This window comes from Molossus molossus, unplaced genomic scaffold (genome assembly GCF_014108415.1).
Source record: "Molossus molossus isolate mMolMol1 unplaced genomic scaffold, mMolMol1.p scaffold_m16_p_12, whole genome shotgun sequence".
In the NCBI taxonomy this organism is placed as follows: domain Eukaryota; kingdom Metazoa; phylum Chordata; class Mammalia; order Chiroptera; family Molossidae; genus Molossus; species Molossus molossus.
In genome coordinates, this window is record NW_023425347.1 from 64,740,603 (window position 1) to 64,753,166 (window position 12,564).

The following is a 12,564-nucleotide window of genomic DNA, read 5'->3' on the forward strand; positions in this document are numbered from 1 at the left end:
TATCACCAGGATGGCCCAGTGGGGCTTCTCCCGGAAGCGCTTCTCGGTCCAGCCTAATTGGTGAAATCATTTGCATTTTCCACTTAGCCAGGGCTGCTTCCCAGCAATGTTAAACTACTGCCTCATGGCCAGAGGGAGCTGCGTGGACCCTCTGCAGGGCCAGTGCCTGAATACCTGTGGAGTGGGGGGAGGGACTCCCCCAGCAGGCGGGGGCCATCTCCCCACCATTCACTCCCTCGCACCTCCTGGCTGTGGGGCAGGAATGACTGGCCTGTCTACTCCCCCAGCAAACCCCATCCAGGCTGTTGACTGAGGTAGTGTCTGCCCTGCGTGGGTTCTCGGGCTCACTCCAGGCTGCAGCGTTCTGCCCGGGGAGCCCTGGGTTTCCCACTTGAGGGAAGCAGCAGAGCCCCGAGAGGCTTGCCCCGTGTCACCCAGCGTGCTGGGGGCAGAGCCGGGCTGGATTGAGACCTAGAGCTTTTTCCTCCGCTGCAGAAGCGGAGGCAGAAGAGCTGCCTCTCCTCCCACGGGGGCTGCCGGGGCAGAGCAGGGCCTGGAAGGTGGGGGTCCTTGGCAGGCTCCCCCGCCAGCTCAGGTGACCTGCCTGGGGTTTGATAGGAAGATCCGATGGTCAGAGGAGGCTGAGGCCCGCTGGGCTAGCAAATGCTCCACCTGAGTGGAGGGGCAGTGTGTGGCTGGGAGCCAGGCAGGACTCTGGCCGGAAGACGCAGGGGGTTTTCCAGCCTTGCCTCCTGTCCTCTGGAGGCTTCCACTCTGAGGATAGCAAGAGTTTCCCTCCCCTTGTTTCCTTGTGACCTAAAATCCCGATGCCAGGTGGGTGGCCCAAATCCAGGGTGGGCAGTCCTAGCCTAAAAGATGGACAGGGCCATGGGTATCCTCTCTGTGTACAGCCTGCCCTTCTAAGCAGCACCCCCACCCCATGGTGCTTGATCTTTTTGTAGACGCCAGCCAGGGACCCCTGCTAATTCCATCCACCTCTCCCCCACCCCCATTTCTCCCCAGCCCCTCACAGCTCCCACTGGCTCAATACCTCCTGCATCCACAAATCACTGCGACAGGAAGACCCCTTTGTCGTCTGTACCTCGGAGACGCTCATCTTCCCCGTGGCAACAGGGAGTCCCACATACCCCAGCGAGGGCTTGCACCTCCCCTGGTGACAGCAGTGCTGGGGTCGGGCCGTGTCCGAGAACAGCTGGGACGTGCTGGGGCCTGGAGGAGGGACTTGGCTGTGGGCAGCCCCAGGTGACCTTTCTGGAGGGGCCTCAGTGAGCACCATGAACCACAACTCATCTGTGTCTTAAAGTCGCAGACTCACAATGTCAGCTGGCCGGGGTCCTTAAAGATTTGTTCACGTGAGGAAACAGGCCTGGAGTGGGAAGGGGTCTGTCAGAGGTGTGGGGCCACAGGTAGTCTGAGCACCCGCCTGCTGTGATGTCCTGTGTGAGGCCGTGTGGAACACTGGGATGAGGAAATGATGGGGAAGCACAGTTGTGGGCCTGGGGACACGCAGGCTGAGGACACTGCCTGATTTGAAAGCAAAGACGCCTTCACCAGAGTGGCCCTCTCACACTCACCCTTCATTCTTTCATCTGCTCCAGCCCTTCACGCCCACCCTTGTGTCGTCTTTCTCCCTGGGTGGGTGGGGACATGGACTCAGATGGCACCTGCCGATGGACGGTGGTGGCCTGAGCCCTGGGCCCGCAGGGCCCCACAAAACTGAGGTTGAGACCCGCCTACCACACTCCGTGGGTGTCAGGACACTGTGGGAACTCTGCCTCTCTGGCACCGCCAAGAGCCTCGAGTCTGTCCGTGTGCAGACTCAGACACAGCCCCTCCTAGGGATGGGATGAGGGGTGGGGGCACCCACAGCTCATGGCCTGTCTGACTCATGCGGCGCTGGTCCTGGAGTCCATCACAGGCCAAGGGTGAGCGGGTCAGAGCGCAGTCTTAGAATCTTGGATTATTGGAGTGAGACCTCAAACCCAAGGCAGCTGTTCTAAATGTTGTATCAGACCCATGGGGTCTTTAAACCCAGGGTTGTTAGAGCATCATACATCGGGAGGTGTCTGGGTGAACCCCGAGCTGCTGGTGATGGGCTGTGAGTGGGTGTCACCGCCCTGCTGGGCCTGGTGGGGGGATAATGGGGAAACAGCTGATGGGGTTCCCCTCACCCTGCTTCCAGTAGTGCAGCTTCACTTTTTTGTTGGGTTTCACTTTGGAAAAAGAGTTCCTCTGCTTAAAAATAAAGAGTAAGTTTTCCGGGCCCTGTGCTGTGCCACAGCTCCGGAGGTGCCAGGGCCCGCTGCAGCCTGAGGACCGCTGGCAGTGGGTGAGCAGGCGGGGGCGGGGCGGGGGCTCCTGAGAGGGGGTGCAGGTTGCTCTGGGCCACCGGCTCCTCCCCCTCTCACTCCTGCTGTGTTGTTGCCGAAGCCAGAGAACACTCCGGGTCTGTCGTCCGTTGACTGGGGTGACAGTTTAATAGTAGCTTCCTGGGCTGTCATTTAAATCTGCCTGCCAGGTTAGTAGGCCAGAGGCGGGCTGGCACGCCCCCTGCCCCCACCCCGGATCTTCACTCTACTGGCAGTGGTTGTCTTGGCAACGCCAGGGCCTGGCGAGCTCTGCAGAAGGGTAACCATGGGGGAGCAGCCCTTTCATCTCCCCGATTCGGGTACAAGTGGTCCAGCTGTCTTAGGGCTGGGCTGCAGGGCCGGAGCCAGGCCACCCGGAGTTGGGCTACCCAGGTCTGGTCCAGGCCTGAGAGAGGAAGTTGGAGCAGATGAGTCCCCTCTGCACTGACCTCCAAGGCAGGGCTTTATGTGTTTGCCCTCTCAGACTCTCACCTACCCGGGAGGGGAAGGGACATGCCCCAGCTGGTTCAGCAACAATGTTGAGCTGGAATCCACCTTGCCTATGGGTCTCTACCCTCGTAGAATATTCCTTGAGGCCCACGACCTTAATGCAGAAACCCGAGACCAGACAGAGCCTACATCCCCAACATCTCTCTCATCTCTCTGTGCCATGTGGCCTGGTATTAGTTCCCCTTCCCCATCCTGGGCTCTCCTCTGGACATGTCCCTGCTCTGAGGACTGGGATGTTCCCAGGGGTGTCCTCTCAGCTTCACTCAGAGCCAGGTGCTCTGTGACCACCTCCTCCTATTTTCATTTTTGTTTTTATCCTCACCCAAGGACATTTTTTTGCATTTATCCTCAGATAGAGTGGGAGGGAGAGAGGGAGGAAGAGAGAGAGAGAGAAACATCGATGTGAGAGAAACACATCGACTGGCTGCCACCCACACAACCCCAACAGGGGCCAGGGACAAACTGCAACCAAGGTACATGCCCTTAGCGGGAACCGAACCCAGTCCTTTCTGGACCATGGGCTGACGCTCTAACCGCTGAGCCAAACCGGCCAGGGCAGCCTCCTCCTATTTTCACTGCTTGGTGGAGTTGGCTCAGGGACAGAAAATGGGGTGCAAGCTCTGCTGTGTGACATAGGCCAGTCTTTCCCCTCTCTGGGCCTCATCTGTACACTGAGGGGCTTGCACTGCAGTGGTGTTTCCTTGGGTGTGGTTCATTGGACCACTGTTTCTTGGGAAGTGAACGCATATGGCAACCAAAAAGGAAGTTTCTCAGCTAAACAAGTTTGGGAAGTGCTGGAGGAAACAGTCAATTTGGTACCTTCACTGTAGGCTTTCTCAGGGCCTTGGGAAAGCCAGTAAGCATCATACATCTCCAAGGGGCAAAGTAAGTGTCTTATCCCAAACATCTGGGTCGATGGCCCCCTGCTCACTGTCCTGCCCTCTGCCTTTCTCTTCCTCTGCTAGGAAACCCTTGAAAGAAGCCCCAGCAATTTAGAACCGTGAGTTTTTTGGCTGCTGAAAAGCAGCCCTGTGCTTAGCAGAGGCTGGTGAGTCTCTGGGTGAGCTCAGGAAAAGCCAGGCCCCTGCACTGGCCGGTGAGGAGTAGCTTTGTGCTGGGTGGGGCGAGCTGGCCCCTGGCCTAGTGGGGCTCCCAGGTCTCCAACCCTGCAAGGCCCTTCTGCTCCATGTCCCAGGCTCTGTTATCCTTCACCCTGGAACACCCTTCACTGCTCTCCCCACTCCCAGCGTGGCTGACTCCTCTTCCTTGAAAACCGCCCCTTCTCCAGGAAGCCTTCCCCGACTCCTAGACCCGGTGGGACCTGGAGTCAGGACCCCGGTTGGGGTGCAGCCCTCCTGTGGACATGTGCTGTCACTGGGAGCAGCCACTTCTCTGCCCTGGTTCTGGCGTATGGACTGGGAGAGCTGTGTAGAGGTCTCCAGGGCTCCGACATACGGAGCACTGTGATTGCCTAGAGGAGCCACACCAAGCAGTTCCACCTGGCAGCCCCACCCATCTTTGTTTTGAGGCCCCTGTGTACACTGGGGCTGTGGGGTGAGCCTGGGTGGGGAACTACCGTGTGAAGGATGTGTATTGTCTCGGGGAAGGACGCCTCTGGGGTGGGGAAGCTGGCAGGTGCTGAGTGATCACAATAATGTCACAAGATCATAGACTGGGTGCAGAGAGGGGCTTAAGATTCATTCAGCACCACACCTGCATTTCCATATGAGGAGGCCCAGTGTGACAGATGGGCCCACTGTCACACACAGCAGCTGGGGCTGCTGACTTCACACACATCAAACTTGCCCCTTCATGCTTTTCTGGTTATGCACTGGCACCATCCTTAGCCCTTCGACTCCTCACAATAATCCCTTGTGGTGAAGCAGGGATATTACCCCTGAATGCAGATGAAGAAAGTGAGGCTCAGAGAAGTTATGTAACTTGCATAAGGTCACACAGCCCACTAGTGGCAGAGCAGAGTTTGATTAACCGTGGACTGTCCAACACTTTCCTTGACCAGCGTTCTTGTTATAAAAAGCAACTCCCACTTCCTTTGTCCTGGATTTCCCATTCTCCCCCCCAATCTGCCCTGGTATCAGCCCCTCCCACCGCCCTCTGGAATCCCAAATCCTTTGTGGCAGCTCATCTGTTGCCATGGCACCAGATTATGATGTCGCAGACCTTGGATGACTATGCGCTGCCCCTGGGCTGTGGATTACAGGGACTCACAGAGGTGGGCATTGTCCAAGGGGCGACTGGCATGGAGGGACATGACTCCCTGGAAACAGGGAGCCACGGCCTCCAGCCCAGCTGGGGAATCACCCTGGGAGCTGGAGCCAAGGCCAAGAGAGTGGGGCTGGCATGGCTTGCTCCGACAGCCTCGAAAGACAGCCCGGCCCTCATCACTTGGCAGTGCTGATGTAGCCTCTTGACGGGCTGTCGGGCTCAATTCACTGAATGACCCGGCACTGGGATGCTTGCTCAAGTTCCCCAGAGAGCCTTTCTGCCTTTTGTACTGATAGCACAGCACGGGAAAGCCACCGTCCCCACTTGCCCAGAGAGGGAAGGAACTTGCGCAGAGTCACCCAGGGAAGAGGTGGCCGTGCCGGGACTCAGTCTCAGCTCTGACTCCAAATTCTTCCATGTGGTTACACTTCAGATGGGCCCATCAAGGTGGTTCAGTCTAGTCCCCAACCTGAAAGTGCATGCTGCCTGCCTGCCTCAGTTTCCCCAGGACAATCCACTCTTAGCACCAGTTGTCATAAACCCAGACTTACTCTACGGCACACTGTGGGCACGTTCCTGGACCGTGGTTGCTCTGCCTTGTCCCGTGGCTCCTAGGACTCATCACTCTGCACTTGCCTCTCTGGAGACCTCCTTGGGCCAGTATTGCTGAGACGACTGAGGGCCTTAGTGGAGGGAGACTCAGTTTTGGCAGCTGCCACGCAGAATTGCAGTCCTACTTCTGCCACCCTCATCTCTTTGAGCCTCTATTTCCTCTTGTGTGACTGGGATGAACAGCAGCTACCAGATCACTGGTAGCAGACTGTGAGGTCACATTGTGGCCCTGCTTTCTCCCATACGTGACCTTGGGCATGTAAGTTAGCACCCTTGGATTTTCCCATGTGTCAAGCGGGACACATGGCCCTTTGTCATAGGGGATCCTGGTAAAGTACCTAGCACAGAGACTGGCACACAGGACACAAGAATGTTAGAGCAGGAAAAAGAAAACACTGGAATGTACGTTTCTCTTTTGGATGCTGAGCTTCTGGTGGAGAAAACACTCTGTGTCCATGTCGGGAACCGCCCCAGGTGCTGTGGCCCATAACTGTGCTTCCTTTCCCGTGCTATGGGCCATGACTTACCTCAAGGCAGTACTGGTGTCTGCTACCTACCACGATGCCTTGGCGCAGGGCTCAGGGAGGGCTGCTCGGGACCCCGCCTGGGATTCCGGAAGGCTGGGTCTGATCCTTGCTGTTTCCTGGGCTGGTCTCTTTCCCTCTCTGAGCCTTTGGCTCCTGATCTGTGGGTGGATTCTGCACGGACAAAGGTGTTCTTCTATGAAAGTAGGAAGAAAAAACTCACCTTAGAATGAAGATCTGCAAAGATTCCACTGAAAAGAAAGGCAGAAATGGAATGGACTCAGGAGACCCAGTGTCTGTCCCCAAGTCCCTGCCAGGCTGCTTGGGGGCTGTGGGGCCGATGGGAGGATGTACTTAATTGAAGACTGGCCACTGGGAAGGAGCTTCTGGGAAGGGGAGTCCCGCCCCAATGTGTGTGAGCAGAGGCTGGGTAGCTGTGTTTCCATTGAGTTCAGTGCCCCCACTGCCGAGCCAGGTCCTGTGCTGAATGTGACCAAGTACGACGCTGGGGGAGCATCAGGCCAGGGAGGGACAGGGAGAAGAGCAAACCATACTGGAGCCTGTGCTCTCGTCCCAGTTCTGTTACCAGCTGTGAGATCTCAGCTTGCTACACACACCCCCAGGAGACCATGAACACCCCATTTCCTTTGCTTCTAATTAAGACTTCAAACCGTAAAAACAGCAATAGCTGCTACTTACCAAGCATCTGCTGAGTGCCAGGATCTTTGCTGCGTGTTTGTCATACATTATAACTTCTTGTTACTCCCCCTCAGAGCCCTTTGTTTCCTTCTTCCCATTATATACATAAGAAAATAGAGGCTCAGAGGCTCAGTAACAACCTTAAGGTCAGGCATATAGAAAGAGGAAGACTTGGGATTCAAACCCGGTGTGGAGGCCTCTCCCTCCAGACTAGATGCACCCTAGGGGCAGAGACCGATTTGGGTGTCTTGCCCAGTTGATAGATTCTCCTTCCGCCACTCTGAACAGAAGATACTCATTCATCTTGCTACAAAATAATCATTTGTCTTTATAATTTATTATCACTTGCTTTCTGGTGCTTACAAAAAAGAGGCCTCAACTTTGGTCCGGTCGGGGCGGGGGTGGGGGGCCAGGATAGGCAGGTAAGGGACTGAGAACTGGTAGAAGGGGCTAACGCAGCTGTGGTAGGTGATCAGGGAAGGCTTCCTGGAGGCTGTGACAGTGGAACTGGACTTTAGGGGAAGAGAAAGGTGGGATAAGGGAACAGGCATTCCCTTGGTGGATGGATCCTGTCACCCTTGTTGGACTTGAGCTCTGAACTTGGAGGGCAAAACAGGTGTCACCTGCCTCCACCTGGTGCTCAGTAAAAGCCTTTCCTGTTTTCTCCTCTTAGCCCTGGGGCACCCTGGGGCCTAGTGGGGCTGTGGAAGGTCATGTGGTCCAGCACGTTCTGGTCACCCATAGTCACCTGTCCTAGGAAAGCTTTCTGTGCCCACCAGGCCCCTTACGTTCTTCTCCTCGCCCCACAGCCAAGAAGACTTGTATGGACAGTGACTTCACCTGTGACAACGGCCACTGCATCCCCGAGCGGTGGAAGTGTGACGGCGAAGAGGAGTGTTCAGATGGCTCCGATGAGTTCGAGGCCACTTGCAGTGAGTCCTGACCCTCAGGCTTGGGGTGGGGGCCTTGCTCTGGGCTTTGGTTTCCTCGTTGAGCATCCTTTTGGGAGGATGGGAGGCCAAGTGAGGTGATCTGTCAAACACAGCCCTCGACTCACCTTGTGCTGTGCCCTCGGGGGCTCTTGGCCAACAGCAGGTGAATCTAGTAGCTGGTGTCTAATGACCTGTTTCTGGGCTTTCTTCCCTTGCGCGGTGGGCCCTGGTCCTGTAGAAACAGCCCCTTTGAGCCTTCGGCCCAGAAGTAGCCACAGCACATCCTCCAGGCCTCCCCGTCTACTTCCCCCACTATTGTTTTGAGGACTCTAATCATAACTCTAATAGTACTGATGACAGCCGGTGCTTATGAAGCATGTACGGTGTGCCAGGCACTGTGCTAAGCGCTTTGTACATATTCATTCTTTTTTTTTTTTTATCCTCACCCGAGTACATTTTTGCATTTATCTTCAGATACAGTGGGAGGGAGAGAGGGAAGAAGAGAGAGAGAGAGAAACATTGATGCGAGAGAGACACATCGAGTGGTTGCCACCCACACGACCCCAACCTGGCCAGGTCCAAACTGCAACTGAGGTACGTGTCCTTAGCGGGAACCGAACCCGGGACTCTCTGGTCCATGGGCCGATGCTCTAACCGCTGAGCCAAACTGGCCAGGGCTGTACATATTAATTCTTATCCCACAGCAGCCTCATGAGGCAGGTATTATCACTTTCTGAATTTTTCAAAGGAGGACACCGAGGCTCAGAGAGGTTGAGTGACTTGCCTAAGGCTACCCAGCCAGGTCTTTGAAGCCTCAGTTCTTTCCTCTGCCCTGGGCGGGTCTGCCCAGGAGCCCCAGCCTCCATGGCAGGCTGGTGGCAGCCGAGGCAGCCGGGGGTGAGGTGGAAGGCCAGAGCTGAGCCCCAGGCCTCCCTCCCACACTCAGGGCTTTGTCTCTCTGTGATTTCTTTTCCAGGCCCTAATCCTCAAAGCAAACTTACACCAGGCAGGTCATTCTGTGACATTTGTTAAATTAAAAAGGAGATGAGAAGGGGGCGGGGAAGGACCCAGTGGTCCTGGAGGCAGAGCTTCATCTGAGTGAGCCTGAGACAAGGGGGGGGGGGGGGGCAGGCAGTTAAAGCACGTGGAGGATGGTGGGGTTGGGGGGGACCTGCGAGTCACAGCCCCAGGTCCTTGTTAGGGGTCCCAGTTGCCTCAGAGGCAGAGGCAGGGACAATGGAGGCCAGCATCCCATCTAGTCCCATCTAGGGCTGCAGCTAGTGATAACTGGGTTTCCTTGTCTCCTAGCAACAGAGCTACCAGTCTCCGAGTCACAGAAAGAAGGGAGAGAGGCGGTGAGAGCAAGAGCAGCCCAACCTGAGGCAGGGCCCCCTTCCCTCGCACCACTGTCCCTGCCTTCCCTGCAGTGCCCGGGCCTGTCCTTTCCTCACCCACCAGGTGGCCAAACCCAGCACTGTCCTGGAGGTGCCTGGGCAAGGGCAGCCAGCTCATTGTCCTGAGCTTCAAAAGGAACAAAGCCCAGCTACACCCACTGTGACTTTCCTTCTCATGACAACCTTGGAAAGGGGGGAAGTGGAGTCCCATTTAGAGAGAAGAAAACAGGCTGGGACAGGTTCGCCCACTGGCCCAAGGCTACCGAGCTAACAAGAGGCAGAGCTGTGTGCAGCCGCAGCAGGGTATGGGGAGGGGCTGTGGCCACACGGGCTTTTCCACCATTGCAGTCAGCCAGCTGGGCCACCCAGCCCTCACTCTAGCAGTTACCCTGGACACAGGGGCGGGGGCAGAAGGGGAGGGGAGGGAACCCCATCACTATTATTATCAGGATCTATCTTGCTGCCTGAGAGCTGTGCTCCCCCTCTCCCCACATCTCTTTGTTTTGGTGACCCTTTTCGTCTTCCTCTTGCCCCTGAACCCCGCCACCAGTGTCCTGCCCACCCATTCCCTTGGGCTGCTTCCCTTCTCTGCCTGCATCCTGCCCTGCCCCACGTCTCCCTGTCTTTGTCCCTTTTTCCCAGTTAGCACTCGCTGCCTCCCCATTCTCTGGGCTGTGCAGGGCCCTCTGGTCTCGCCCCTCCTGCCTCCCAGGCCTGCTTGTACCCAGCTCGGGGGCACTGTCATCGGACAGCTGAGTAACTGGAGGCCGAGAGAAGCGGAGGGCCTTGCTTCCAAGGCACACAGGTTGTTCGCAGCTGGTCTGCTTTCCGTGACGACAGGCAGGCTCCACAGGCTCTCTGAGGCCTGAGACAGTACCCGTGGGAGTGGCGCCAAGGCTGCGTCCAGGGAGCCAGGAGGCCCAGCTCTCTGGGCTCTCCCAGTGATTTGCTGTGAGGTCCTGCATACTTTCCTGCCCCTCTCTGGGCCCTGGTTTCCAACATCCACAATTCCAAAGACCATGATTCTAAGATTCCTAGACTCGTAGGCTTCTGGGACACTCTTTCTCCCTTGCCTATGCCCAGCTGGGACACAAGGCCCAGGACCCCACTTCCCGTGCAGAGCTGCATGGTCAGAGGCAGACAAGGCCTATGGGTGGGGAGGGCTGCCTGGACGAGGTTGGCCAGGGTGGGACCTTGAGGGTCAGGCAGAATTGGGGCAGCAGGACCTGGTAGCAGGCTTGCTCACAGCTTCCTGACCAAAGGGGACCTGCTGCCCATTTAATTGGTGTTGTCATAGCAACCTTCACAGCCTACCAGGTTTCTGGGGATTGTGCCAGCTCCCAGGCTTGAGCCCCCTCCCCACCCTCAAAGAAAGATTATAGGCAGTAGTCAAGTGTGGTGAGTCTGGTGTTTGATATATTCGGGTTCAGGTCCTCTAACCTGTGAGTTTTCAGGCAGATTGATTTCCCACTCTCCCTGGGCCTCAGCTTTAAACTGGGGTGATGGTACCTGCCTTGCAGATGTGAGGCTCATGTGAAAAAGTGCATGTCAATGCTGGAGCAACTGGCAGGGTTCTTTTTATTATTATATTTTGATTCAGGCCCTCTCTCTCGCATACACCAGCTTAAAATCTTAGAATAGTATAGGCGAGGGGGTTGCATCGAGAGGGAAGGGGTTTGGGAGCAGCTTCCCATTGTTGCGTTCCTCCACTGTGTCCTCTCCTCCTGGCTAGGGCTTCTCCCAGCTGTTTCCTTCTGGTTCTGGACTCTGTGTCTATCAGATATAGCCAGGAGTCACAGTAGGAAAGCCTGGGATATTTGCCTAATGAAAGTAGCATTTCAGTTCTAATTATAGCTCACTTGATTGGGGATGGCTTCTGACCCATCTTCAGGCATCTGTGGGGGAGATGGTGGGTTGGAGATTGGCTCAAGGTGAATGAGTTACAACTCTGGGTGCTACTTACTAAAAGTGGGGTTTTATTCATGAGTCTTAGAACCTTTTCCCCTGGAAGAGGACCTCACTGATTAACCGAGTGCACCTTCCTGTTATAGCTAAGAAGTGGAAGCCTAGAGATTTCCTAAGATCACCTGCAAGTTAGGGGCTGACCCAGCTACAAGTACTTAGTCTGAGCTCATGTGAAGAAACTGGTGTAACTGCCCCTTCTGCACGGTGGATGGGACAGCAGCTGGACACTGCTAGCTCCCGACGCCTGAGCTCTGGTCCCCTTGGAGCCAGCTGTCCCCACGTGGAGGCTGTCTGGCCCTGAGCCTCACGTGACCTGAGACTGCAGACGTGCTTGCTCAATAAGCAGCCACCAAGTACTTTCATTCTTTTATTCAACAGACACTTCCCTTTTTATTAATTTGTGAGCTTATGAATTAGAGACAGTACCCATGGGTTTGGATTTCTGGGGCAGGTTTTTTCTGGGATTGATCAATGCTGACAGGCACTCCAGTGTGCAGTATTCCTGACGTCTGAGACAGTTGGTTCCTCACTCCTGCCTCTCAGAATCTGGGGATGCTTGAGCAGCAGGCTGAGGCATCCCTCAGGCATCTGTCTCAGAGAGAGAGAGAGAGAGAGGTGGGCAGAGACAGACGTGTGTTATGGGATGGGGCTGATCCTGATGGGCCATGTGGACTCTGATCAAGTGTGTCCCTAGCCCTTTGCATTTTATGAAATAAAACGTGGGCCATGGTTTTTTGAGTTTCTTCCAGGTTCTGAGAGTAGGGATTTCCATATGTTTCTCCATTTAAAACACCCACCAACTCTAGAAGATTTTGTTAACCCTGTTTTCAGCTGCGGGGAGCCAGAGTGCAGAGAATTTAAGCGTCTTGCTGAAGGAACTTGGTGTTAGTAAATGAGAATTGGGCCCAGGTCTGTATAACTCCAGAACCCATGCTCCGTCTCTTGCCTCGTGCTGCCTGAGGCCTTTGGCTTCAGTTGTCCTGAAAGTGCAGACCCTGCCTTAGCAGAGGCCTCGTGAGCCTCCTCCCTCCAGTACCCTTCTCGATCCCAGGGATTCCAGGGAGGCTGACATGGTTGGGACCAACGGGGCCTGCTTTTCTCTTGCAGTGGTTAAGGGTTGAGTGCAAAAAAGTCAAGCATTGCATTTGTAGTTGAGACCTGGGATGGAAATCCAGCTCTGCCCCTCACTGCAAGGCTTTGAGCAAATGACTTACTCTTTCCTGGCTTTGCTCTCCTCATTCATAAAATGAAGGTAATGATAGTACCCTCCTCCTACAGAGACACTAGGCGGTGAGAGTCCTGGCCCAGGAGCCCAGAGAGCGAGGCTCATGTC

General features: G+C 55.7%; 1 protein-coding gene across 6 annotated transcripts in view; it reads left to right on the forward strand.

The window, feature by feature from the left end:
• Positions 1-12,564, forward strand: part of LRP8 (LDL receptor related protein 8) — a 72,910-nt gene that overhangs the window by 26,174 nt on the left and 34,172 nt on the right. For all 6 annotated transcript variants that reach the window (XM_036256019.1, XM_036256016.1, XM_036256015.1 and 3 more), the window contains exon 3: positions 7,750-7,872. In XM_036256019.1, the coding sequence (XP_036111912.1) occupies positions 7,750-7,872 (123 nt within the window). The remainder of the gene's footprint in view (positions 1-7,749; positions 7,873-12,564) is intronic.